The 27,683-nt window shown below is 45.8% G+C and overlaps 1 protein-coding gene across 1 annotated transcript in view; it reads left to right on the forward strand.

The window, feature by feature from the left end:
- Positions 1-27,683, forward strand: part of LOC126199682 (uncharacterized protein C6orf132 homolog) — a 610,722-nt gene that overhangs the window by 566,916 nt on the left and 16,123 nt on the right. The window contains exons 5-6 of the mRNA XM_049936609.1: positions 15,178-15,290; positions 15,468-15,575. Of these exons, the coding sequence (XP_049792566.1) occupies positions 15,178-15,290; positions 15,468-15,575 (221 nt within the window). The remainder of the gene's footprint in view (positions 1-15,177; positions 15,291-15,467; positions 15,576-27,683) is intronic.

The following is a 27,683-nucleotide window of genomic DNA, read 5'->3' on the forward strand; positions in this document are numbered from 1 at the left end:
TCTGCACGTCCAGCACGAACGCTGGTCCAACTGAGGCGCCAGGTGGAAATGGCATGGCAAGCCGTTCCACAGGACTACATCCAGCATCTCTACGATCGTCTCCATGGGAGAATAGCAGCCTGCATTGCTGCGAAAGGTGGATATACACTGTACTAGTGCCGACATTGTGCATGCTCTGTTGCCTGTGTCTATGTGCCTGTGGTTCTGTCAGTGTGATCATGTGATGTATCTGACCCCAGGAATGTGTCAATAAAGTTTCCCCTTCCTGGGACAATGAATTCACGGTGTTCTTATTTCAATTTCCAGGAGTGTAACACATAAATTCGACAGCAGCTGATTGTGAGCGTGTATTGTGCTCAGACGAATCGCAGTTCCGCCTATTCTCAAGTCATGGAAGGCGTCAAGTGCTCCGATTGCCCAGTGACGCGCTAAACCCGTAGAGTGTGGATAGTGCAGTTCAGGCCAGGCACTGTGATATTTTTAGGGGTGTTTTTTTTTCGTATCGTGGCTTGTGCCTCCTCTCACAAACTGTTTCAGTGATTATATTTACAGTGACTTATCAAATTTATAGATGCTTGTCATTTTGCATAAAACTGAAAGTAGTCATACCCATGTCGACAAATTATTATGAACCATGTACGGTACTTACATGGTTTCATGTTGGCTTCATCGTCTTCTTCAGGGTATAAATTCTTTCTCGAGTTATTCATATACAAAGAACTACCTACAAGGCTTCATTTCGGTGACGCACTTAGCTCCCACGCATAAATAATAAGAGTTCTATTAAGTTTTTATCTCCTTTATTTTTCCATAGTCAGCAAGCAAACCGTTTCATAATAATTAACCAACTTTCACAGAAATACAACTACCTGTGACAGCACAAACATGCCTCTTACAATCGACTACACATGTCTTTCTAATACTATATTTCCTCCCGCCAAGCACGAGGTGGAAGAATAGACTCTTTACTTACAACTGTAGTATCTCTAATCATTTACATAGCTGGCGATGAACGTATTAACATTTACTTTACACAAGTTTTTACAAAATTTAGTGGAAATATTATCGGAAATAAGCATAAAATTAACATATCTGTGTTTTTGTTAAATAAGTACAATATTGTTGAATTCATATCTAATTCAAGCAATAATTCACAAAGTATATTGTTTATATAGAAACCGATTAACATCAAGTTATTATTTTTTATAAATGAAGTAATCGATTTCTAACATGAATTATACTTGAGTACATCGCGCTACACGATCTATGACTACTGTATGTACAAGTACCAAACGTTTTCTGCAAAGTTCACTGCGACAAAGTACGGCTCCTTCTCCTACAGCGCTGCGGCTAGCAGGGCTGAGGGGGGGGGGGAGGGGGGGAGGGAGATGAAAAATGAAGGCTGCAGCCGGAAGCCGCTACAGCTGTACAGTTGCCTTGTCAGACAACAAGCAGTTTACTGACGGTATCACTTCTGTTAAGTTAGATTCAAGGTCCACTTTAGGAGTACTATGGCGTCTACACATTTTTCAAAAAAGAAAAAGTAAAGAATGCACTTGTTCAGTGCCAAATTGGAGCTGTCTTACTTTTCGTATCGCTTAAAGGCCAAGAAAAGGACTTAATATCCTATCGCACTATTATGAACTGGAAAAACACTTACTGGAACGTCCTTACAAAACCAGTGACCAAGACGATATGGTGTTCTTGTTTTCTGATGAACGACGATGAATTCTGGCTATACTTAAGGCGGCCATATGGAAGTAAAACTGAGCTTTGTGTAAGCAGAATCCTGAGAAAATATTTTAATGTTGACATCACAAATTATTTGAATTCTTGAAGTGTCATAATGCAATGTGACAATCATGTGGCAAACTGATGGTATCAAACAAAACTTAATCCTGTGGAAAAACCAGCTTCAAGTTCATTACATGAAACATTTCCCATAATTCGAGGCAGTCACTTTTGGATCTGACATGATTAAATACGTTTCAGTAACTGAAACATTTCATCATGAGTCCTCAAAGAAATTGCAAGATATTACACAACTGAAGATGGATTTTGATTTATTTGTTAGACTATTTTGGCTTTTCACTGCTAATATATCTCATTACTTCCGACTTGAGGTGACATATGTAGAGTGGAGCATCCACCTCAACGACCTGTTTGTCCCATTCAGGAATTTATGCGACTTACATGAAATGTTATCCTAAGAGCACAATCCTTGACTGCGCAGACAAGCTGCTACAGTTATTTCAATATTTATTTCATCAGTATGTGTCAATGTTTTTTCGCCTCCCATGAAGTTGATGAAGTCCAGTCAACGTTTTGGTTTAACAAATTATAATCTGCACAACGCATTCTGTTTCACAATATCACAAGCCATAGTTCCAGAATCATTACATAATCTAAAATCGAAGTATGTGTAAGTTTTATAACATCACAGCATAATGTTAAAATACCTGTATTGATGGTTTTTGTATTTCTGCTCTGCATTATATAATGTATTCATTTGATCGAGTAGTAAAAGTAATTTTTTTTGGCAGAGAAACAGAAATTTGAAAATAAACACACGTGATAAAAGCCTGCTTGTAAAAGTGTACTGCATTATTCGCCTCTTAGAAGTAGCTGTACCCTGTTGCAAACACGTCTTCCTAAGTTTCTCGCATGTGTAGCTTTCAGCATATAGACGTCACAGACGTCACAGCTGCTCGGAATAGCGCATAGGTGAAGGGGTGATGCGGGGGGAGGGGGGAGCCGGAGCATTCAGCAGACTCGACAGTGCTCGGAGAGTGCAAGTGTGTTTCAGGTGCACAAATGTTGGCCAGGCCTCTTCTGCATCTTCGTGATAAGTATATTGTGGGCGCTCTTCTGAGATAGCAGCTGTGTTCACAGGGCTGTATGCATACTTTCTCAGCTGGTCAAGCACTATGGCACACCCTGTCGCAGCTCGATATGTCCAGTAAGTCCCCCGACTTCTATGCTATAAAAATTTTGGGTAGAACACAACAGTCCGGTCCAGTTCCCACACTACAAGCCAGGTTCGGTCTTGCAAACGTGTCAAACACACCACAACATCCGCGAAATTTGGGAGTTCAATGAATGGCTTCTGGAGGACACAGCACACCTAAAGAAACTTCCTCGCCATATGGAGGCCATTTTAAAGGCTAGAAGTCATGTTATGTGGTATTAGTGTTTTTATCCAGGGTGTATTTCACATGTGGTACTTGAGTAAAGCTCCAGGCTATCGGCATAGAAGTGGTATTTGCAGGAAGATGTAGTAACATTAGTAGATATTGTGGTGGGTAATCCACCTTAATCAGCCAATTTCTGTTGAACAGGAGGGCTGGACCACATAAGCAACATTCACAGTTTATAACAACAACACTTTTATTAACCTTCTTTGGCCAAATAAAATTTTAAAATTCAAAATCTTTACAAGCACGGGCAACAACCCTATTCAAACAATAACATTAGTCTTTAACCAAGCATTAAGTGACTTGCAAGTTAATTAAATTCTGTACACAGTAAAGGAGACTAAAATAATGAGATAAAGTTTAACCAATAATGGATATCACAATTTTTTTAAAGCCAAGAAAATACCAACAGATACACACCCTTGTGACAAATTTTCAAAGTAGGTGACGTCACATAGGCACGGGCAAATTCAAGTAGCAGAAGGGGGGCCCACTGGACCCAGACCAGAGGCGGCTAGACCCAGAACCTACAGCAAGTGGCCGAGCTGGACAGGGCGCCGCACACAGTACACTATAACACACAAATCTTTTATAAAGTCCTTTACAGACCCAAATCAGGGCCGCACGACTCGATTCAGGTAATATGGCCGAGTCCAGTTCCCATACTACAAGCCAGGTTCGGTCTTGCAAACGTGTCAAAAACACCACAACCTCTGCGTCGTGCCCCGGCCTGCTCAACCACGCTCGCCTCCGATTCTCTCGCGCCGCGCGGCTCTCCGGCTGTCCGCTTTGTAGCCCCCACGCCCGTCGCTGACAAAAGCCACGTCAAACGGCCGAGCCCAAAGATCACACCATGCCGACCCGATCGATACGAGCCGGCACGGCTCAGATGTCACACGTTCCTGGTTGCATGCCTGGTGCCTTCGCCATGAGCCGCAGTGTGCACGTCAGCCCCTCGCCGTGCCCTCGTCTCCAGCGCCAGAGCCTGCGCGACGTGCGGCAGGGTGCGATGTAGGCGGCTCGCGCGCGCCGGCAGGACCGCTGCCTGTTGGCGGTGACTACAGCCAGGCTAGCGTTGCCGCGGCTCGTTAGCGGCCATTGTCGCTGCCGGCCCTGTTCAATGGGCCGAGGGCGAGCCGCCTACACTAGCTGGCTCCTCTTCACTGCCCTGAAACGTGTTCCTCTCGAACTGGAACAACACTGGCGCTTGCAGCGGTTCTTTTCACCCACTGCTGTTAATCATTGCCACGATTAAGATCCCAGTCTTTTGTTACAAATCCCTTTTTTTCAAACGTAATCTCCGTTCAGTGTGATTGCCGTACTCTACCTTACTGGGAGGGTCTGTATGTCCGCATGGTACCACTCTACTGGTCGAAGTTGGAGCCAACGTGCTGCTGCAGCAATAACTTCCCCATTATCCACGTACCGCTTCTCGCGGAGTTTATCCATCGTCGGGCCAAACAGATGGAAGTCGGAAGGTGCGAGATCCAGGCTGTAGGGTGGTTGAAGAAGAACTGTTCAGTAGAGTTTTCTGATCTCCTCGAGGTTGCACAGACTTGTGTGAGGCCTTGCGTTGTCACGGACAAGGAGAATTGCGTTTGCGTTCTTGTGGTAACGAGCACGCTGAAGTTGTACCTATGATTTCCTGAGGTCCGCACAGTATACTTTAGGGATGATCGTTGCATTATGAGAGTTGTTGTTGTTGTGGTCTTCAGTCCTGAGACTGGTTTGATGCAGCTCTCCGTGCTACCCTATCCTGTGCAAGCTTCTTCATCTCCCAGTACCTACTGCAGCCTACGTCCTTCTGAATCTGCTTAGTGTACTCATCTCTTGGTCTCCCTCTACGATTTTTACCATCCACGCTGCCCTCCAGTACTAAATTTGTGATCCCTTCATGCTTCAGAACATGTCCTACTAACCGATCCGTTCTTCTAGTCAAGTTGTGCCACAAACTCCTCTTCTCCCCAATACTATTCAATACTTCATCATTAGTTGTGTGATCTACCCATCTAATCTTTAGCATTCTTCTGTAGCATCACATTTCGAAAGCTTCTATTCTCTTCTTGTCCAAACTATTTACCGTCCATGTTTAGCTTCCATACAGTGCTACACTCCGTACAGATACTTTCAGAAACGGCTTCCTGACACTTAAATCTATATTCGATTTTAACAAATTCCTCTTCTTCAGAAACGCTTTCCTTTCCATTGCCAGTCTACATTTTATATCTTCTTTACTTCGACCATCATCAGTTATTTTGCTCCCCAAATAGCAAAACTCCTTTACTACTTTAAGTGTCTCATTTCCTAATCTAATTCCCTCAGCATCATCCGACTTAATTCGACTACATTCCATTATCCTCGTTTTGCTTTTGTTGATGTTCATCTTATATCCTCCTTTCAAGACACTGTCCATTCCGTTCAACTGCTCTTCCAAGTCCTTTGCTGTCTCTGACAGAATTACAATGTCATCGGCGAACCTCAAAGTTTTTATTTATTATTTATTATTTATTTATTATTTTATTTATTATGAGAGAAAACATCAAATAAATAACCACTTCAGAGTCGCAGAAGAACGTCGCCATCATTTTATCGGCTAATGGTGAGGCTTTGATCTTTTGCTTCTTAGGAGAGGTCGTGTAGCGTCACTCTAAGGATTGCCATTATGTTTCCGGTTAGAAGTGATGAACCCATGTTTCATCGCCAGTGACGATGTCCGACAAAACAATGTCACGATCAGCCTCGAACCGCGCAAGGAATTCCGCAAAGAAGCCCTTTCATTGTTCTTTACGGTCGTCTGTTAGGCGGCGAGAAAGCCAGCGGACTCACAGCTTTGAGTACCAGAACTGGAGGGAGAGTGAGTCGGCACTACCGACAGAGACGTACAGTGGGAAGAGGTGTTTGATTATGATCTGTCGATCACCTCGAATGAGGGTGTCCGCCCGTTCCAACACTGCAGGTTCAAAATGGCTCTGAGCACTATGGGAGTTAACTTCTGAGGTCATCAGACCCCTAGAACATAGAACTACTTAAACCTAACTAACCTAAGGACATCACACACATCCATGCCCGAGGCAGGATTCGAACCTGTGACCGTAATGGTCGCGCGGTTCCAGACTGTGGCGCGTAGAACCGCTCGGCCACCCCGACCGGCAAAACAACACTGCAGGTGTCACAGATTTGTGCGGCTGGCCGGCATGCGGGAGATCGTGCGGGTTTGCGCGATCTTATTGGGATGATGACATCCTCCTCGTCCAACGACTCGCCGTGGATGTCTTCAGTGCCAGGTCTCCGTAGACATTCTTCAGGCGCCCATGAATACTTGCGATATTCTGGTTTTCCGCCAAAAGGAATTCGATGACAACTCTCTGTTTGGTACGCATCTCTGTTAGAGACGGCATTTTGAATGCTACTTACAGCGCTGCCACTTGCCAGAACTCTATCACTCCGCATTTCTTCAATCGAACATGGCCGCAAAAATGTGTGCACTACTTACTGAACGCCTCTGTTAAGCAGTTGAGACTGTTAAAGTTGCAGTCCTCGGATAAGGTCACTCAGGACTGGTGAATACTGAAGCCAGCGCCGCCTGACGGTCGAGCAGAAGCCTTCGGCGGCGCGGCGCGGCGAGACCGCTGGGCGCGCAGCTCCCCGACATCCGGCGGCGCTTCTTTCCGGGATGAGGGCCAAGCCGCGATTCCCGGACGGAATAAGGAGGGAAAGAAGGGATTTGCCGCGGCCGCGGCGGCCGGAAGCCCGCTGCATAATGGAGCCGCCTACCTCCACCTCCGGCCGGCAACCTGCGCCGGTCTAGCCAGCCGCCCAGAGCCAGATCCCCGAACGGATTTTCTTCTCCGCCTTAGCCGCGGCGTCTGGGGCCGCCCCTCTTCTCTTCAGTGCACCGCTCGAAACGTTCCCGTATTCCACGCCTCGCAGCTACCGTAGCGTCACGCAAAGTCACGCTCATGGCGGTGTGTAGTACACACTATATATGTATAAGTGACCTAGTAGATAGTGTCGGCTTTTCGCGGATGATGCTGTAGTATACAGAGAAGTTGCAGCATTAGAAAATTGCAGCGAAATGCAGGAAGATCTGCAGCGGATAGGCACTTGGTGCAGGGAGTGGCAACTGACCCTTAACAGAGAAACATAGACAAATGTCATGTTTTGGGAATACATAGAAAAAAATGGCTCTGAACACTATGGGACTCAACTGCTGTGGTCATAAGTCCCCTAGAACTTAGAACTACTTAACCCTAACTAACCTAAGGACAGCACACAACATCCAGCCATCACGAGGCAGAGAAAATCCCTGACCCCGCCGGGAATCGAACCCGGGAACCCGGGCGTGGGAAGCGAGAACGCTACCGCACGACCACGAGATGCGGGCGAATACATAGAAAGAAGGATCCTTTATTGTATGATTATATGATAGCGGAACAAACACTGGTAGCAGTTACTTCTGTGAAATATCTGGGAGCATGCGTACGGAACGATTTGAAGTGGAATGGTCATATAAAACTAATTGTTGGTAAGGCGGGTGCCAGGTTGAGATTCATTGGGAGAGTCCTTAGAAAATGTAGTCCATCAGCAAAGGAGATGGCTTACAAAACACTCGTTCGACCTATACTTGAGTATTGCTCATCAGTGTGGGATCCGGGCCAGATCAGGTTGATAGAGGAAATAGAGAAGATCCAAAGACGAGCGGCGCGTTTCGTCACACGGTTATTTGGTAAGCGTGATAGCGTTACGGAGATGTTTAGCAAACTCAAGTGGCAGACTCTGCAAGAGAGGCGCTCTGCATCGCGGTGTAGCTTGCTGTCCAGGTTTTGAGAGGGTGCGTTTCTGGGTGAGGTATCGAATATATTGCTTCCCCCTACTTACACCTCCCGAGAAGATCACGAATCTTAAATTTACGGAGATTCGAGCGCGCACGGAGGCTTTCCGGCAGTCATTCTTCCCGCGAACCATACTCGACTGGAACAGGAAAGGGAGGTAATGCAGTGGCACGTAAAGTGCCCTCCGCCCCCACCGTTCGGTGGCTTGCGGAGTATAAATGTAGATGTAGATGAAGACACGAATTTCGCGACGTAGTGCTTAGTGGATTTAATTGAAAAAATTTACTGACTGTCCTGTGTTAATAAAACGTTACGGACTATTTTGCCGTGGTCGAATGGATTTCACCTTAAAACCCAACGTTTCGTCCCCGTCTTCAGAGGACATTTTCACACCCTGGCTCTCTGCTACTCCATCAAAATTGTGCTTCTGCGTGGTGGTGTGACGTCACATGGTTTGAATACGCCAACGGAATTGGCCATTGTCGACTGCCGTAGTTCGCCGTTGCTATCACTCCATGGTGGAAGACTGGAACATATATTTTTCCACAGAGGAATCCAGATATCATTCAGTTTCATACCCTCACCTTTCGTACTGAAATTCCTGGGGTGTTTTACAATCTCTATGGCCTCAGCCTTTCATGGTATCCGCTTGTGGCTGCCAGTGCTGGAGTTCTACCAAAATCGTTGTGATTGTCCCCTGGCTGCAATGGGATGAGGCGAAACGTTGGGTTTCGAGGTGAGATCCATTCAACCACGGAATAATAGCCCGCAATGTTTTATTAACTGTGATATTTCCGGCCTTGAAAGTTAACATTTTACAGTCCTGCATTAATTCACTGATATTTTACGCTTTGAGATCAGTCTCTCCGTGACCTGCCTAATCTGCTAACTACTTTGATGTCAATAAGCAGGTTTCTGTTACTAATACAACTACTTTCAGAAAGATTCCGAGATCGCACCACTGGACTGGAATGTGTGCACCGCTAACAGTTCATACAGCGCCTCCGACTGGTCAGTAGCAACTCGTATTGATAATCACAAAAACCACAAAACAGAAGTACAAGGAACGAAGAAAAGAAGAAGATAACTGTTTTACATCCTGTTTGCAAACGGGTCCATTAGAGACGGAGCACAAGTCGGATTAGGGAAGCAACCGCTCTGACATTTGCCTTAGGTTATTTACGAAAATGACGGAAAACCTGCACTCACGAGACAAAAGTCAGAAAATAGTGATATGCACAAATACAGACAGTGGTAGTAGCGCGTACACGAGGTATAAAAGAGTACGCGTTGGTAGAGCTGTTATTTGTTCTCTGGTGATGCATGTGAAAAGGTTTCAGACTTGATTATGGCCGTACGACTGGAAGTAGCAGACTTTGAACGCGAAATGGTAGTTGCAGCTAGATGCATGGGACAGTCCATTTCGAAAATGCTTAGAGGATTAAATATTCGGATATCTCCAAGAAGCCGAACATAATCATTTCCAGTCAGTGATCGATTCAGCCGGACCACAGAACCCAGTCCTTTCCATTTAAACACGGACCACACCATTTTGGAGGCACCACCAGCTTGCACAGTTCCTTAGCCCCTTGTTGGAAACTTGGGACCATGGATCCGGGAGGTCGACACCATACTCGAACCTACAATGAGCTCTTACCAAATGCTTCATCAAAGCACTGTAGGTCCAGATTGTCCCACTCCAAAAGGTGATTCGGTGTAGATCCCTTAGAGTCGTTGGTGGGTCACGTCGTACATAAATAGCCCGTTTCAATCTATCCCACGCATGTTCGATAGGGTTCATGTCTGGCGAACATGCTGGCCACTCTACTCGAGTGATGCCGTTATCCTGAAGGAAGTCATTCACAAGATGTGCACGATGGGGGCGCGAACTGTCGTCCATGAAGACGAATGCCTCGCCAGTATGCTGCCGATATGGTTCCATTATCGGTCGGAGGATGGCATTCACGTATCGTACAGCCGTTACGGCGCCTTCCATGACCACCTGCGGCGTATGTCGGCCCCACATAATGCCACCCAAAAAAAAGCAGAAAATCTTTGAAATCACTTCTGAGATACCGGTTAGCAATCAGTTTGACTTGTTAGCTGAAATAGAAGGGCCACAACCAGTTTTTGAGAAAAGTAGAGAACACATGATTTGCAGGAACAAATTTAAGTCTAATTCAATAGAAAAGTCAAGCAGAAAGAAGAGAGCCTTGCAAGTAGGGAGCAGTCACGGGAGGGGTGTAGACCAAATGGTATAGGCGTATGAATACCAGGTCACAAGCATCGTGAGACCTGGCGCCAAGCTTAGCCCTGTGCCGATACTTTGACCGATGGCGTCAGGTACCACTAGCCTGAAACGGCCTGGCTGGAAATTTAGAATTCTAGCACTAGAGGTGTCCTGGAGGAAACTGGAGCAGCTACAGCACACAGCTGTGTCGAGTCCGTGGAGGTTTTAGAGGGCCACGAAGAGACCTCCGTTAAAACGGCTGTCAGTCGTGTACACAAGGATCTGAGTGGATTGGTTTTAACTGAAACGAAGTCTCTTATGTGTGCTGTGCCTGTTGCTGTAATTTTTAAATGGGGATACGCAAATCATGGCCTGCACTTGAATAGGATGGGGGTGACGGATTATCTCAGCACCTTGCAGAAAATGTAAGGGGGCTACAAGCACGCACGATAAAATCCATGTGATTAGTGTCAGAGTTAGGTTACAGACATACAGTTTTGAAAGACATTATAACAGAACAGGAACATAATATGTGTAACAGTTTCTAGGAAAGTAAAATTAATTTGTTTCATCAACATATTTCTAGGTTGAAAAACCAGATAGCTGAGCTTCTTATATGTCTAGAATATGTGGAAAATTCTGAAGTGATTGTTGTTCTATGTCTCGCTGAACATCATGTAACCACAAGCGTGCAGAAGTTAAATATCTGGCATTATAGACTAGCATCATTTTTGTGTGGAGTGAACAGGAAAAAGGATGAGTTGCGACATACGTAAAAGTGGAACATAAATCTAAAACTTTGAAACAAATAGTTTTTGTGCAGCTAAGAACCTAGGAGCTTGTGCTTGTGAGTCATTACTGCAGAATACTTCTCTGGTAAATGTTAGTCTATATAACTACTCTAGGAAACTTTCAGTTATTTATGAGAAATATAGATCCATTATTGAGTTACCTGTCAGACAAGGTGAAACACTTAGTAGCTAGGGCGCTTAATCCAATTTCGGTAGTCCGTTTTCCGGTTCGTGTGTAACAAAATATTAGGACTCCGACTGATAACTGTTTTATAGACAGTGGTCGGGCTGAAGCAATTAACGTGTATCCAGATGCGAGACATGCATGCTAGAACATAAATGCTGATGCATCCATGCCCGCAGCACGCGCTGACGTGTTTGACCACGGACGGCACATGTGTAAGGCGTCGTCAAAGCTCTGTTCTCTACAGTTTTGAGTGCATTATGTTGGAGCTATGTGAATGCGAACGTGGACAAATTATTGGTGCTCGTGTGGTAGATGCTTCTGTGAGCGAAAAACACCGCGTATCGGGAATTCCGAAAACATCACCTGTTAAAGCCGCCGGCACACGACACGAGTTAGCTAAAGCTGGCGTTGCGTTTTACGAGTTTTGTGACGCCACTTCCTAGTGTTTCACGTTGAGGAGCCATTTTGTCCAGCGAAACACAAAATAATTTCAGCGATATTTAAGAGCCGTGCCATGTAAAATGGAACCAATAGGAAGAAAGAACGCTATCTACGTTGCGAGGTGCCGGGGCTAGCAGTGTATTTAACACTAAATTCTTCTAGAATCTACATATGTAAATGATGCTCTAAGCCCCCCCTATTCTAACTCCGACTTTTGCTGTTGCACAAGGATTAAAAAAAATACGCGAACTGACTCTAATCAACCCTGCTAGTGGAGCAGAAGAGAGTTTGGCACCTGCAATAATTTAATTTGATAAATAAGTTAAATAAACGAAGGTTTCATTAACATAGTGAGGAATGATAGGGTTGCTCTACCGATTAACAGAATGAAAGTTCTGTCCAAAATAACAATATGATTTATTAAGACTAAACACAAAATAATAAACAAAAACACATGAAACATTTACAATACATCAAATTGGCTCAAATTGGATACTCATACAAAACTGTAAATGTGAAGTTGTCCCTAAACTAGATTGTGAGGTTTAAGACGAAGTCTTATGTGGAGCCAATTCCTTGCCACTCAAATCTTAAGAGAGACACACAGCTAACCCAACATTAATTGCTGCTACTCAAGACAGAACAAAGTTAGAAAAAGACGAACAGGCGCGCTCTGCTGAGCTCTAATTATCACCTAGGAAAATCCCTATCTGCCGGTGCTGCGGAAATACATTACCAAACTGTCTTCTTAACTGCCAGAACACGATCTGGCGTACCGGATGCGATCGCTGGTTGCTTCGACGTCCTCGACCGAAAGGCGAGAGCCGACTACTCTGAGCACCCGTACAGGCCGAACACAGAACATTCCTGCCCCCACGACAGTGGCCGTGGTTAAACGGTCCAATCAGTAACTCGAAAACCGGCGGAAAATTCCACTCCATTGCCGGAGCACTACCATTCCACCAATGGAGATTCTTGGCGCCAAGCCGGCCGAAGTGGCCGTGCGGTTAAAGGCGCTGCAGTCTGGAACCGCAAGACCGCTACGGTCGCAGGTTCGAATCCTGCCTCGGGCATGGATGTTTGTGATGTCCTTAGGTTAGTTAGGTTTAACTAGTTCTAAGTTCTAGGGGACTAATGACCTCAGCAGTTGAGTCCCATAGTGCTCAGAGCCATTTGAACCATTTTTTTTTCTTGGCGCCAATTTCTGCGCTGATTTTGCTACGTCACGGAGCTATGCCCTGAGCAAGCCAATCACAGTTACTATTTTGCAGAAAGCGCGGGAATTTTTCCGCCACAACTGCCTGGGTACACAAGTCATTCCCATGCCTCGCTGGTAGCCCGCCAGAAAGTGTTTTCGCTAAGTTTCTGCGAAGTAACGGAACCTCTAGCCCAGCCGCTACTTCAGGCCCCTCCGGGCGTTTCTTTTGACAATGTCGGCGTCTGGAAAGCATTCTCTCGACTGCCTCACACCCGTCGGCTTAACCCTCTCGAGATCTGCAGAGCCCGCGTGTCACCGGACCACCTGGGTGACGAGAGACGCTGCGTGGGAAGTCCGCGTGTGAAGGAATAGCAACTTTTCACTGCTTGCGATTAAAGAGAAAAATCGTAAGATAGAAATATGAGAGGGGGCTCATGCCACCTCTCAACGTCACAAGCAGAAAGCAAGCCGCCCTACTGTATTTGTCGTTTTCAGTAGAGCCCATATTCGATGTGTTTTATGTCATATGTTAAACCCTATGAATGTATGCTGTTTCTAAGCAACTAAATTTATCAAAACTCCGTCAGAAGAGGCCTCGGAAGGCCCATCCTTACTGAGCTACCGCCGTCTCATCCGCGGCCTGTAAGTGGCACTGGATCAGGATATGGAGGGGCGTGAGGTAAGCACACCGCTCTCCGGGCCGTTTTCAGTTTTCGTGACCGGAGCCGCTAATTCTCAGTCAAGTAGCTCCTCAATTTGCCTCACAAGGACTGAGTGCACCCCACTTACCAACAGCACTCGGCAAATCGGACAGTCACGCATCCAAGTGCCAGCCAAGCCCGACAGCGCTTAACTTCGGTGATCTGACGGGAACCGGTGTTACCACTCCGGCAAGGCCATTGGCGTATCTAAACAACAGCGCATTGAATGTCTGAAGAACGAATCGTTGTTGGTATGATTTGATGTAATAAAACGACTGGAAGCTTCATATTGATGGTTAAAGAATTTTCGTATTTAGTTACTTTCCCGTTGTAACTCCCTTGTTATGAGAGTAAGCCGTTTTAAGGCAACGACACATCGAAGATCAATGAAAACCTGTTGCTCTGCCCGCATCTCGTGGTCGTGCGGTAGCGTTCTCGCTTCCCACGCCCGGGTTCCCGGGTTCGATTCCCGGCGGGGTCGGGGATTTTCTCTGCCTCGTGATGGCTGGGTGTTGTGTGCTGTCCTTAGGTTAGTTAGGTTTAAGTAGTTCTAAGTTCTAGGGGACTTATGACCACAGCAGTTGAGTCCCATCGTGTTCAGAGCCATTTGAACCATTTTTTGAACCTGTTGCTCTCGTTAGGATTTGTTATAATTAAATATCAGCTAACAACATTTTGGCGGCGATTAGAGCCTTTAGAATGGTATAACATGAAATACAAGGTCGCTAGTGGTTGTGGCCCAGTATAGTATATTTGGTTGAGACGCGACGTTCCGGAACCGTGATTAGGTTGATGGAGAGTATGTGTTCTGCTACATGCAAAGAAAGTTAGCATTTTCGCGTTTTCGAAATAATTGTGCGGCTTTCCTATGATAGGAATAGAAATAATTTCTGTAATAATTGACGTTACGTAAATATAAGCGAGCTCTCTGTCAAGAACGAGTGACATTTTATTAGGTGATGTCCTTACAGAGTGAACAAACATTTTTCGCTTTCGTCTTATTACATGTTCGCTGATACAGAGCCGAACAGAGGCGGGCTCTGCCCAGTTTTTGACCTCCGATCAAGAAGACGACATCGACTACTTACTGCTCATGTGGAACAAATGTCTTAAATGGAATTATACTTTTCAACTAGTTCAGGAAAAGAGTTTGGTAAATTTGTGCATCTGTTGTAATTATGCAGCACATTCCTCTGGCTATGAATTGTATAAAGTTGAGTAAATATTTTTCTCATTTCATGAAAACAAAAGTGAACTGATATTTCATATGTTATAGTCCTAATTAACCACGACCTAGAGCAGAGATCCCACAATTACCCCAGACGACTGAAGTTTGGTCAGGGCATAACATTCAGCATGGTACGGTTTTGTGTTTTTCCTGTTTCCGTCGAACCACTGTGTAGTACCCATGTTCCCTTAGCCATGTGACAGGGCCACTCGCCTTTCGCCTTGCACTCAGCGAGTGCCTCCCGTATGATGGCGAGTGAGTCAACTGCAGACCGCGTGCTCCCGCACTGCGTCGGCAGCGACAGGTGGGAAACGAACGCCGCTCGCGCGGGTTCTCCACAACGATGCGGTGCTCTAGCATCGACGTTGCTTGCAGGAGACGCACGGCGCGACGCTGGAGCGCTGGCACATCTGCAGCGCCGAGGAGGAGCCGCTGGTGCTGCGCCAGTTCCTGCGCTTCGGCGAGACGCGCGCCATCGCGCTGCAGCTGCTGGCCGCCGCCGCAGCCGCCGCCTCGGCGCCGCCGCCGCCGCCCCCGCAGCGCCGGCCCCCGGGCCGCCCCCGCCGGCCCAGCCCGCCGTCGCGGCCGCCACTGACGCCGCCCCACCCGGCGGGCGCGCCGCCGCTGCACAGGTTCAGCTTCCTCAAGCTGCCGCCTCCGCCGCCCCCGCAACTGCATCCGCCCCCGCCCGTGGTCTCCAGCAGCAGCTCGAACGGACCACTGCCGAGGTCGCCGCCGGGGGCCAGCTCCGTGAGCGTCTCACCACTCAATAGGTATTACCAGAATATTTTCTCCAGACATTGCAACACAGTTTTTATATATAAACCAAACAAACAAAAAAAAATACGACGCCACTCCAAACACTTATCCGAATGGGACGGAAAACGGTAGACGTGATGTACAGTCGTCGACAAAACGAGCGACACCCCTCGCCTTTGCGTTATGCTGATCCTCACAGCTTTGAAGTCTGTAACACAGCATAACAGGCGAGGCGACGAAGTGCTACCAACATACTATGCACAGGCGTGAAATTGAAAAACCATCCGAACTTTGTCAGACTGTTTTTAATCATGCGTAAGACTATATTAACGATGATTAGTGCGTTAAACACGTAAATATAAGATATAAATGAAAGAAGAAATTCTAATTAGTGTGAACTGTACTAATAAAAATGAATTTCAGCTTATCGAGATAAAACAACTGTTTTAGTAAGACAAAGTACCCCATACCGTTACGAATTAGCTAAATATTACGCGCATTCGGCCACGAAACGGTCTGTCATCGTTCAGACCAGTCACACTGGATTACCGTTGCTGAACTACCATGAAAGTGTGCAAATTTAGCAAAGCGTGCAGATTCATAACGAAATTTTGTTAAAAATCATTCGTTGCCACAATTAAGTCAATTCAGTTATTGACAGAAGCGGAAAAAGCAAGCAATAACAAGTGTGAAATTCTATAAGAGTTTCATATTGCCGGCCGCGGTGGTCTAGCGGTTCTAGGCGCTCAGTCAGGAACCGCGCGACTGCTACGGTCGCAGGTTCGAATCCTGCCTCGGGCATGGATGGGTGTGCTGTCCTTAGGTTAATTAGGTTTAAGTAGTTCTAAGTTCTAGGTGACTTCTGACCACAGATGTTGAGTCCCATAGTGCTCAGAGCCATTTGAACCAAGTTTCGTATTGACATCCACACACGGCGCTGGTTCAGAATAAAGGTAGCAATAAAACGCATTGGGGGCGCGAGAATTTCTTAAAATGGCTTTACTGATAGTCTATCTGCCTCCAGCGAGATTAGAACCGATAACAAACTAGACCTCCCTTGCATTAGCTAACACCTTTCACTACACTAGCAGACAACCCAGGAAAACAGCCCTCTATTATTACCCCAGACATGAATAAGCCGGCAATTTCGCAATGAAAATGTCAAAATGATCTGCAGTTTCTGTTGCATACAGCTTTCTCGACTCAAAAAAATGAATTTTCTACCTTTATGTCACCGCTTATGTGACGATCATTCGGGATTTTTATCGAAGTAACAAAATACTGTTATTATCGAGTAAATTTAGTAAGGTAATTCTGCGCCACCCCAGGAAATAAACGGCGACATAGCTGCCAAACATATTCTACAGTGTTTCGAATTCTCCATTAGACTCACCACAGCCAGAAAACGTTCATTAGCCGTTCTTAAGCTAGCTAGCAATGGCAATGCTCTCACTTTTAAAACGCGGTGGCATTAATACTGGGATGTGAATTATCACTTGTATAGGCAAATGGATTTTATTTGCATTCCTGTAAATGTGATTTGGATCGAAAGCGTAGCTACGATCAATATGCTGATGTATCGACTGCAACTATAACATTTCGAATAAATACTGGGTTAATTATTCATTCGTTGTTAGGATTTCGTCACCTAAATCGGTAAAAATGGAACCCTACTAGTCTCACTTTCTTGACCGTCTATATGTCTACCCAACCCTTGAAACCTGTTTACCTCGAGTACGGGTAGACATAATAAGCGGAAATGTGTCGCACTTCCTGCGATATACGGTCCCTTGGTGGTGTAAAAAAGTGAACTTCTATGTCAACGCAATCTAAAGATATGGCCGTTTATGTAAAGAAAATTTAAGCGAAAGGTCAAAAAATAGCTCTAAGAACTATGCGACCAAACTGTATGATGCTCGCGTATCATTTCATTTCTGGAAACTCAGAATCTACTTGGTAGGAACCAACATGGATTCTGGAAACAGCGATCGTGTGAGACCCAACTCGCTTTATTTGTACATGAGACCCAGAAATATTAGATACAGGCTCCCAGGTAGATGCCATTTTCCTTGACTTCCGGAAGGCGTTCGATACAGTTCCGCACTGTCGCCTGACAAACAAAGTAAGAGCATACGGAATATCAGACCGGCTGTGTCGCTGGATTGAAGAGCTTTTAGAACACAGCATGTTGTTCTCAAAGGAGAGACGTCTACAGACGTTAAACTAACCTCTGGCGTGCCACAAGGGAGTGTAATGGACCATTGCTTTTCACAATATATGTAAATGACCTAGTAGATAGTGTCGGAAGTTCTATGCGGCTTTTCGCGGATGAAGCTGTGGTATACAGAGAAGTTGCAGCATTAGAAAATTGCAGTGAAATGCAGGAAGATCTGCTGCGGATAGGCACTTGGTGCAGGGAGTGGCAACTGACCCTTAACATAGACAAATGTAATGTATTGCGAATACATAGCAAGAAGGATCCTTTATTGTATGATTATATGATAGCGGAACAAACACTGGTAGCAGTTACTTCTGTAAAATATCTGGGAGTATGAGTACGGAAGTGGAAAGATCATATAAAATTAATTGTTGGTAAGGCAGGTGCCAGGTTGAGATTCATTGGGAGAGTCCTTAGAAAATGTAGTCCATTAACAAAGGAGGTGGCTTACAAAACACTCGTTCGACCTATACTTGAGTATTGCTCATCGGTGTGGGATCCGTACCAGGTCGGGTTGACAGAGGAAATAGAGAAGATCCAAAGAAGAGCGGTGCGTTTCGTCACAGGGTTATTTGGTAAGCGTGATAGCGTTACGGAGATGTTTAGCAAACTCAAGTGGCAAACTCTGCAAGAGAGGCGCTCTGCATCGCGGTGTTGCTTCCTGTCCAGGTTCCGAGAGGGTGCGTTTTTGGATGAGGTATCGAATGTATTGCATCCCCCTAGTTATAACTCCCGAGTAGATCACGAATGTAAAATTAGAGAGATTCGAGCGCGCACGGAGGCTTTCCAGCAGTCGTTCTTCCCGCGAACCATACGCGACTGGAACAGAAACGGGAGGTAATGACAGTGGCACGTAAAGTACACTCCGCCACACACCGCTGGGTGGCTTGCGGAGTATAAATATAGATGTAGATGTAGCAGTAACTGCTAGTTGGCTCAAAAAGCTCAGCCCCCTTTCTGTGAACCATGGTCACTGAAGCAGCAGTTGCACGTCGGTCTCTCTAGGTGGATCACTTCCTTCTTAACGTTGGGTTTAGCCGTGGTCCACTCATTCCTGCCAACATCGTCGAATAGTGGCATCGCTTCTACTCTGATGTCGAGCGATTCGCCGAATACTCCAACCGACTTCTTTGAGACCAGCTACCCGTCCTGTGTCAAATGCTGGCATCCATGTATGCGAAGCATAGTTACTGTCCAACTGAGTACACTGAATGAAATTCCCAAAGTCTTTGTGCCCTGGTTCCGATATTTCCCCTGTTTACTGTCGTTTCCAGCTGCGCGGTTAAATTGCGCTGCACATCACACATTTATCCAACGGCCGCGAAAGTTTTGCATTTTCCGTCGATACCTGTATGAATACCAGTTTGTTACCAATTTGCGTAGCTTGCACGGTTTTTTTTCTTAGAGTGTATATACAAATTAAGGAAAGTTTTGCAGTACCTCTTTATTTTCAAATTCATTGCGCATAAAAGCAAAACTGGCTCCGATCTTTGGGCATCTATTCATCTGCAATGTGTCCAGATAACCAAATAAGAAAAGAAAAAAATAAAGCAAAAATTTTGTGTAAAGAAAAAAATTCGTCTGTTCCCCATTGGGAGGGAAGAGGGGAGGGGGTTCACAGCATTCCTGAGCAACAATAATGCTTGGTGGAATGTCTTCTTGTTTGGATGCAGGCTTGAAACCGTCATGGAATAGCATCTATGAGATCAGGAAGCCATCGCTGGTCCAAATTGTTCCATTCTTCAGCGGTAATGCTCATTGAGGGTGGGGGTGGGGATTCGCAGCACTCCTGTGCAACATTAATGTCTGGTGGAACATCCTCTTGCTCGGATGTAGGCTTGAAGCCGTCGCTGAATACCATCTATGAGATCACCAAGCCAGCTCTGGTCCAAATTGTCCCACTCTTCAGCGGATTCTGCCTAAGCAGTGCAGAGGATTTGTTCGTTATCTACGTCGAAAAACAGGTCGTTTGAATCGATCCCACACATATTCTATTGGAACCATGTCCGTGGGACAGGCAGACTACTCGATTCTGGTGCTCTTAGCATGCTGAAGAAACGTGTTCATGGCAACAGCACGATAAGCGTGCTGGTTAGCATCCATCCAGATTAAACTGTCACCAAAGTTTTTGCGGCGGGCTGCAGAATCTCGTTATTGTACCGTAGAGCAGTGAGATTGCCCTGAATTCCATTACCACCTTGTTGTACATGTGGAGCACGGTGTTGGAGGCATTCGATATTACCTTGTTGCTCCCAGACATGTTGTCTGCGATTATGAAGAGTACAGATCCGAGTTTCACCCATAAACAACACCAGCGCGAACCCTGGGGTCATGATTTCTTCTTCGTCTTTAACGGACTCCATGGTGTTATGATGTACAGAGTGGTGCTGAACATGGTAGTCCGGAATGGAGATTCCCATCATGCAATAGTCTCTTAATAGTAGGATGCGACGCATGACATCCTGTAGCCTCTTTCAACGCCAAATTCAGTTCTGGAACACCCAGTCCACGATTTCATAGAGTCAAAAGTCGTAGATATCGATCATCCTGATCACCGGTCGACGACAGACGGTCTGTACTTTGTAAGTCTCCGACACTGCCTATGAATTAGAACTGATTCCACGTCTGCAGCGTATCACTCTGACTCTCGTGCACTCGTCGAACAACTTCCCTAGTTGACAAGCCCTCTGAGCGTAGCGTGATTATGCTGACCCTATTACTGGTCGCGATTGTCCTTCGTGACATGGTGGGTGCTTACTCTACTGTTCCACAGACGTCTCCAGTACGTCTCTACTCGTGCTTTACTTTCAACTGAAATGCTACAATCCGTTCGAGTGCAGCATTCTCCCCGTAGGAAGTTATCATGGTACTGTATATACAGTATGTTCACAAACAACGTCAGGGATGACCTTCCGGTCGGGACAAGATCAGTCACAATAGCAGCACATCTGCCCGCCATATCGGGGTGACCCAAAACTTTTGTTTATGTAAGTACTTAGAGAAACGACACAGTGACACCATCAGAAGCCGTTGTCAGTAGTATTTATTTCGTGACAACTAATTTCTATCAAGCGTCGATCTTCAAGTCACGGATTATAGATCGATCAGACATGTTTATTGTTCTACAGATACATTAGTAAGGAAATCCTCCAAGATGTAGACATGTCATAAAACGAGAATGTTTAATACACGTTTACAAAAGAAATTTAAGAAGATAAAAATATGTGTGTTAATGGTTCGTACGCAGTTCTAAGTGAAACGTTCGTTATGGATGGAAAGTAAGAAAAATAAATCTCAAACATATTTTCAGTAGTAACAAATAATTTGCCCAAAATTATGAAAATTTGTAACACAATAAGTTTCGTATGACAATCTTTAGTCTAATATAGCCACGCAATACCGAATAGAAAATCTGTTTAGGACTCTTATTTACAGTGATCACATTACTGCACTGGAAATGTGTGGAAGTCAGACTTTACGTAACACTCGTAGTATTTGATATTGTTAATAATATCTACGTCGAATGGTTCTGGTATAAAAATCGTAATGGAGTAGGAGGAGTCGGCAATCAGTAAACTCTTTAGGCTAGCAGAACGTTTAAGGCGAACCGAGTTGGTAATTACGTTTCTTATGTCTTCAGGCAGATTATTGAAATTGTGTGTTCCTGAATAATGGACGCCCTCCTGGGCCACAGTAAGTGTCATCAATTTTTATGATGTTTATTCTTACTTCTAATACTGAAATGTTGATTTGAAGAAGGGACACATTGTTTGTAACCAATTTCATTAATACACTGATGCTACATGTAATTCGAGAAACGGTCCTTCCACCAGATACATAATTGGTTTGCTGCGTCTGTCACAAGTACTCGTGTCTGTTACTTGACATACATTTCAACACTTAGTAAATACACCTGATGATTGCTGAAAAAAGTATTATGTAATAACATATCAACGTATATACACTCCTGGAAATTGAAATAAGAACACCGTGAATTCATTGTCCCAGGAAGGGGAAACTTTATTGACACATTCCTGGGGTCAGATACATCACATGATCACAATGACAGAACCACAGGCACATAGACACAGGCAACAGAGCATGCACAATGTCGGCACTAGTACAGTGTATATCCACCTTTCGCAGCAATGCAGGCTGCTATTCTCCCATGGAGACGATCGTAGAGATGCTGGATGTAGTCCTGTGGAACGGCTTGCCATGCCATTTCCACCTGGCGCCTCAGTAGGACCAGCGTTCGTGCTGGACGTGCAGTCCGCGTGAGACGACGCTTCATCCAGTCCCAAACATGCTCAATGGGGGACAGATCCGGAGATCTTGCTGGCCAGGGTAGTTGACTTACACCTTCTAGAGCGCGTTGGGTGGCACGGGATACATGCGGACGTGCATTGTCCTGTTGGAACAGCAAGTTCCCTTGCCGGTCTAGGAATGGTAGAACGATGGGTTCGATGACGGTTTGGATGTACCGTGCACTATTCAGTGTCCCCTCGACGATCACCAGTGGTGTACGGCCAGTGTAGGAGATCGCTCCCCACACCATGATGCCGGGTGTTGGCCCTGTGTGCCTCGGTCGTATGCAGTCCTGATTGTGGCGCTCACCTGCACGGCGCCAAACACGCATACGACCATCATTGGCACCAAGGCAGAAGCGACTCTCATCGCTGAAGACGACACGTCTCCATTCGCCCCTCCATTCACGCCTGTCGCGACACCACTGGAGGCGGGCTGCACGATGTTGAGGCGTGAGCGGAAGACGGCCTAACGGTGTGCGGGACCGTAGCCCAGCTTCATGGAGACGGTTGCGAATGGTCCTCGCCGATACCCCAGGAGCAACAGTGTCCCTAATTTGCTGGGAAGTGGCGGTGCGGTCCCCTACGGCACTGCGTAGGATCCTACGGTCTTGGCGTGCATCCGTGCGTCGCTGCGGTCCGGTCCAGGTCGATGGGCACGTGCACCTTCCGCCGACCACTGGCGACAACATCGATGTACTGTGGAGACCTCACGCCCCACGTGATGAGCAATTCGGCGGTACGTCCACCCGGCCTCCCGCATGCCCACTATACACCCTCGCTCAAAGTCCGTCAACTGCACATACGGTTCACGTCCACGCTGTCGCGGCACGCTACCAGTGTTAAAGACTGCGATGGAGCTCCGTATGCCACGGCAAACTGGCTGACACTGACGGCGGCGATGCACAAATGCTGCGCAGCTAGCGCCATTCGACGGCCAACACCGCGGTTCCTGGTGTGTCCGCTGTGCCGTGCGTGTGATCAATGCTTGTACAGCCCTCTCGCAGTGTCCGGAGCAAGTATGGTGGGTCTGACACACCGGTGTCAATGTGTTCTTTTTTCCATTTCCAGGAGTGTACATTTATATGTTTGTTATAGCTTGACATTAACTTTAAAATGAGAATATGTTTAACTTTTTTTGACTTGTTCGACGTTCTTGAACATTCACGAACGATGGAAGCACCAATAGTGTATCTCTTAGCTTGTAAATCTATACTAAGTAGTTTTTGTTTTTATGGAATGTCCTAAATAATTTATGTCGTGGATCTGGTGTTGTTGCACCTCGCTTGCCTACCACTTCCACCAACAAAAGGAACCCCACGAAGCCGATGCCAAATTGTATGGCCTTGGAAGTATCTGACTCGATGCTACTTGCAGTCGTGAATTCAGCAGTCACTTCGAACATTGATTAATAGAATCTAATCATAAGGGTGTAGGCGAAGAGGAAGGATGGTAACGCAATCATAAAAATGAGAATGGGCCAAATTCGATTTCTTAGTTGCGACATATTCTGTCTGCAGTATTGAAAAAGCAACAGAAAACAAATACTAAGCACTGAAATCACTACGAAAGATTGCAAGTTCACTTGTTAAAAGAGTCAGGTAAAATAAAAGATACAAAAACGTAAACTATGAATGCCGTATGAGACTGAAACGAGCGAGAGAGAGAAATGATAGCAGTGAGGAGCGACTGTGAACCATGATGGCGTGTAACCTGTCCTGTAGGCCGCAGCATCTCTCCGTGTTGTGCCGACGTTGGCTGCCGGTCGTCCACGAGCTCCTCTGCGATAAACGCGGTCGCCACGTGTTGACTGTTCAGGACACTAAGAAGAGTGAGGCTGAGTGATCCTGCTCGATCGCAGCAAGGAAACAGCAAATCGCCAGTGCGGGCACTATTTTCTCTTGGCAGCCTATGAAGCCGTCCCTACAAAAAGCTACATCTGTCTTACAAGCGAGTTCTGAGACAACTCTCCAGATCTGTTGAGTATGCCTGATGTCAACAGTCTTCCAGGAATGTAATCCTGCGCTCTTGACGTCCTTATACAAACCAGGGAGCTTCTCTGACGGTCACCGCCATCTTGGTGACCACCAGATATTTCAGTTTGAAAGACGTCGCCTTAAAATTAACCTGGACCAAAATTGCTCCTGTACAGAGGGGATGACTTTAAGTAGTTTCTCTCTTTTCTCTCGCCTCGGGGATGTGCAGAAAATCGGGAGTAGTAGTATTTCCTTTAATTAATAGCTTGATTTACTAATAAAATAAATGCAGTACAGATTTAAAATCAGTGGAATAAAAACGTATCTATCTAAGTTAATGTATAAAATTGTTTGTGGTTGCTGTTTTTTTAACTTAAAATGTTTGTGTTTCAGACTTTCTTGAACAGATTTTCAAAAAACACTACATAAAGGCTAGGCGAGGGTGTGTATAAGAAACTCGCTCTTCCCATCACAAGTCCTGTGCGTTAACCAGTTCACTTGACCTGACCGCCCGGGTTCCCGGGTTCGATTCCCGGCGGGGTCAGGGATTTTCTCTGCCTCGTGATGGCTGGGTGTTGTGTGCTGTCCTTAGGTTAGTTAGGTTTAAGTAGTTCTAAGTTCTAGGGGACTGATGACCATGGATGTTAAGTCCCATAGTGCTCAGAGCCATTTGAACCATTTGAACTTGACCTGACATGGGGGGGGGGGGAGGGGGAGATGCGGATCTGAGCCTAAATTAGACACTTTGTGCAGATGAATGTCTCAGTTTTAGAAAAGAAAGTACCTCAGTTCAAAGCTTGTTGGCTTGTTGGATCACAATATTTAGTCGTCACTAGTTACTACTTAGCATAGTCCTAAACGGACTGCGACATACTTATATGTGCCGTTAGCGGATTCCAGCGGTTGGTATTTACAGGTTGTATTGCATTGCCTCATTAATCGTTCACCGTTAACAGTCAATACACCGCCTCTATATGATTTATAGACACCAATAATCTCCAAAAAGTCAAAATACGGTATCAGTTCAAAGTCGCAAACAACGATACACTTAAATTTTTCCCAAAAACTAATGTAATTCAATCGCTTCAGTTACAAGTCCGTTTCTTCCATAAAATTTCAATTTCGCCTAGTTTATAGCTGCACGATGCTGTCTAGTGACCTGTACACACTCTTAAGTACACAAACAAAAGGAAAACCGTTGAGTGTACCACACCCTCATACAGAAAACGACGTCGCAGACTATTTGAATGTTCCATACTGGAATCAATATAGTATGGATCACAATGGATCATTAACGTCATTAAAAGCCTGGAAACGTAGCTTCTCTACAAAGTGACCACGACGTCAACACCCAGCACGGGTGTCACCAGATGAGCCACTGGCGAACAAATGATTTCAACTTTCATTGGACATTTCCTGTTCCCACTAAGGTTATTCTTCTCCAAAATGCAGCTTCTTGCAAGGACTTCTTACATGTATCCTCTCAACAGGTCTTGGGAAAAAATGTTTGATTGAGAGACTAACTAGCCCTCACACGATCCTAGTAAGCGCCAACCATAGACCACTGCACGCTGGAAACTTCTCTGGCGTTGCAAACAGACAAGAGGACGACCTCCACCAGGGCCATGAATGATGAGCATACAAGACAAAAAAATAATCATCACCCAGGGGATATCACCCTAAAACCATATAACATCGTCTTTAGTCTTTATGTCCCCACTTCGGCATGTATGGGAGTCCACAAGTCTCTTCACTTATTCACATGCATCTGAGGCCACTCATCGATGTTGGAGCCAAGAGAGCTACCAATTTGCGGGGATTGTTGATTGCTGCGTTTCACCCATTTTTAATAGTCCGAGACATTTTCTATGGGATTAATATCGGGTGACTTAGTGACCAGTAGCGGTATGATAAGATGCCTGAGAGTTCGTCAAACCAAGGACGTAGTTGTGCAGCCTTGTGCAAACGGCTCTTATCATCTTGGAAAACGCAAGTGTCCACAGCCTATTCTTCATGAAGATATAGGTGACTGAGACAACACTTAGCCAGCGAATAATTTGAAATAAACATTCTGGTTCGTGTTTATATTTGCCTGAATGAGTGGGGCCAAGTCATGGTACGAAAAACATCTCTAAAATACCACAGAACCACTTCTAGCCGTAGTACCGAGCGAGGTGGCGCAGTGGTTAGACACTGGACTCGCATTCGGGAGGACGACGGTTCAATCCCGCGTCCGGCCATCCTGATTTAGGTTTTCCGTGATTTCCCTAACTCGCTCCAGGCAAATGCCGGGATGGTTCCTTTCAAAGGGCACGGCCGACTTCCTTCCCCATCCTTCCCTAATCCAATGAGACCGATGACCTCGCTGTCTGGTCTCCTTCCCCAAAACCAACCAACCACTTCTAGCCTGAACTACACCTTCCACGTGCTGCAGGTGAAGCTCCTTATTGCGCCGTCAGTGTACTCCAACCTTGCATGAACTGCAAAAGGAAAATTAAGAATCGTTTGACCACACTCCAATCCTACAGCCAGCTATTATCCAGTTTCTTTTTTGTATACTGTCGTGACTTAAGTCAACGGTGGACGATCACATGATCGTCTACTACCATATCAACAGCATCTAAAACAATCCAAAGTGAACAGTCTCCTCGTTTTATGACGGGGTGACTAACATTTTGGCTGCTGAGTTTTTGTCAAAAAAAAAAAAAAAAGTTCAAATGTATGTGAAATATTATGGGACTTAACTGCTAAGGTCATCAGTCCCTAAGCTTACACACTACTTAACCAAAATTATACTAAGGACAAACACCCACACCCATGGCCGGCCGCGGTGGTCTCGCGGTTCTAGGCGCGCAGTCCGGAACCGTGCGACTGCTACGGTCGCAGGTTCGAATCCTGCCTCGGGCATGGATGTGTGTGATGTCCTTAGGTTAGTTAGGTTTAAGTAGTTCTAAGTTCTAGGGGACTGATAACCACAGCAGTTGAGTCCCATAGTGCTCAGAGCCATTTGAACCATTTGAACCCACACCCATGCCCGAGAGAGGACTCGAACCTCCGCCGGGACTAGCCGCACAATCCATGACTGCAGTGCCCTAGACCGCTCGGCTAATCCCGCGCGGCTTTTGTCAAACTGATAAACCTCTTTGAGTGATGGACCAAGCGATGGCGTCGTCTTGCCGCATCGTTTCTGTAAGTTTCGTACCCATTATGTTCAGATGAAGCCACTATCAGTTACACAAGTTTGGAGACGACTGTGGAGGAAAAACGAGTAAGGTTGTGAACTCCATCACGTCAGGAAGAACAGTAATCCTAAGTAGATTGCACCGTCGGTCCTTTCAATCTGTCTGTGTTCAGGAAGTGAGCGTATGTAAGACTTCCCCTTGCAGCACTTGATGAAAAAAGGTGGATCGCATGTCCAAAATTCGGCGTGATGTGGAATAATAAAGTCAGATGCAAACATAAAAACTTGTGATGTGCGTGCACTTCCGCTTAAATGCGGAAACAAGCGTGTGGATTATTGTGACAACTTAACAGTGCACGTCATAGTTGTAGGTGGACATGTATAAAGTCAGAAACACGTCGCCAAAGTTACGACACGGTCGTGGTTCCGCTGACGATATG

Source organism: Schistocerca nitens, chromosome 8 (genome assembly GCF_023898315.1).
Source record: "Schistocerca nitens isolate TAMUIC-IGC-003100 chromosome 8, iqSchNite1.1, whole genome shotgun sequence".
Lineage (NCBI taxonomy): Eukaryota > Metazoa > Arthropoda > Insecta > Orthoptera > Acrididae > Schistocerca > Schistocerca nitens.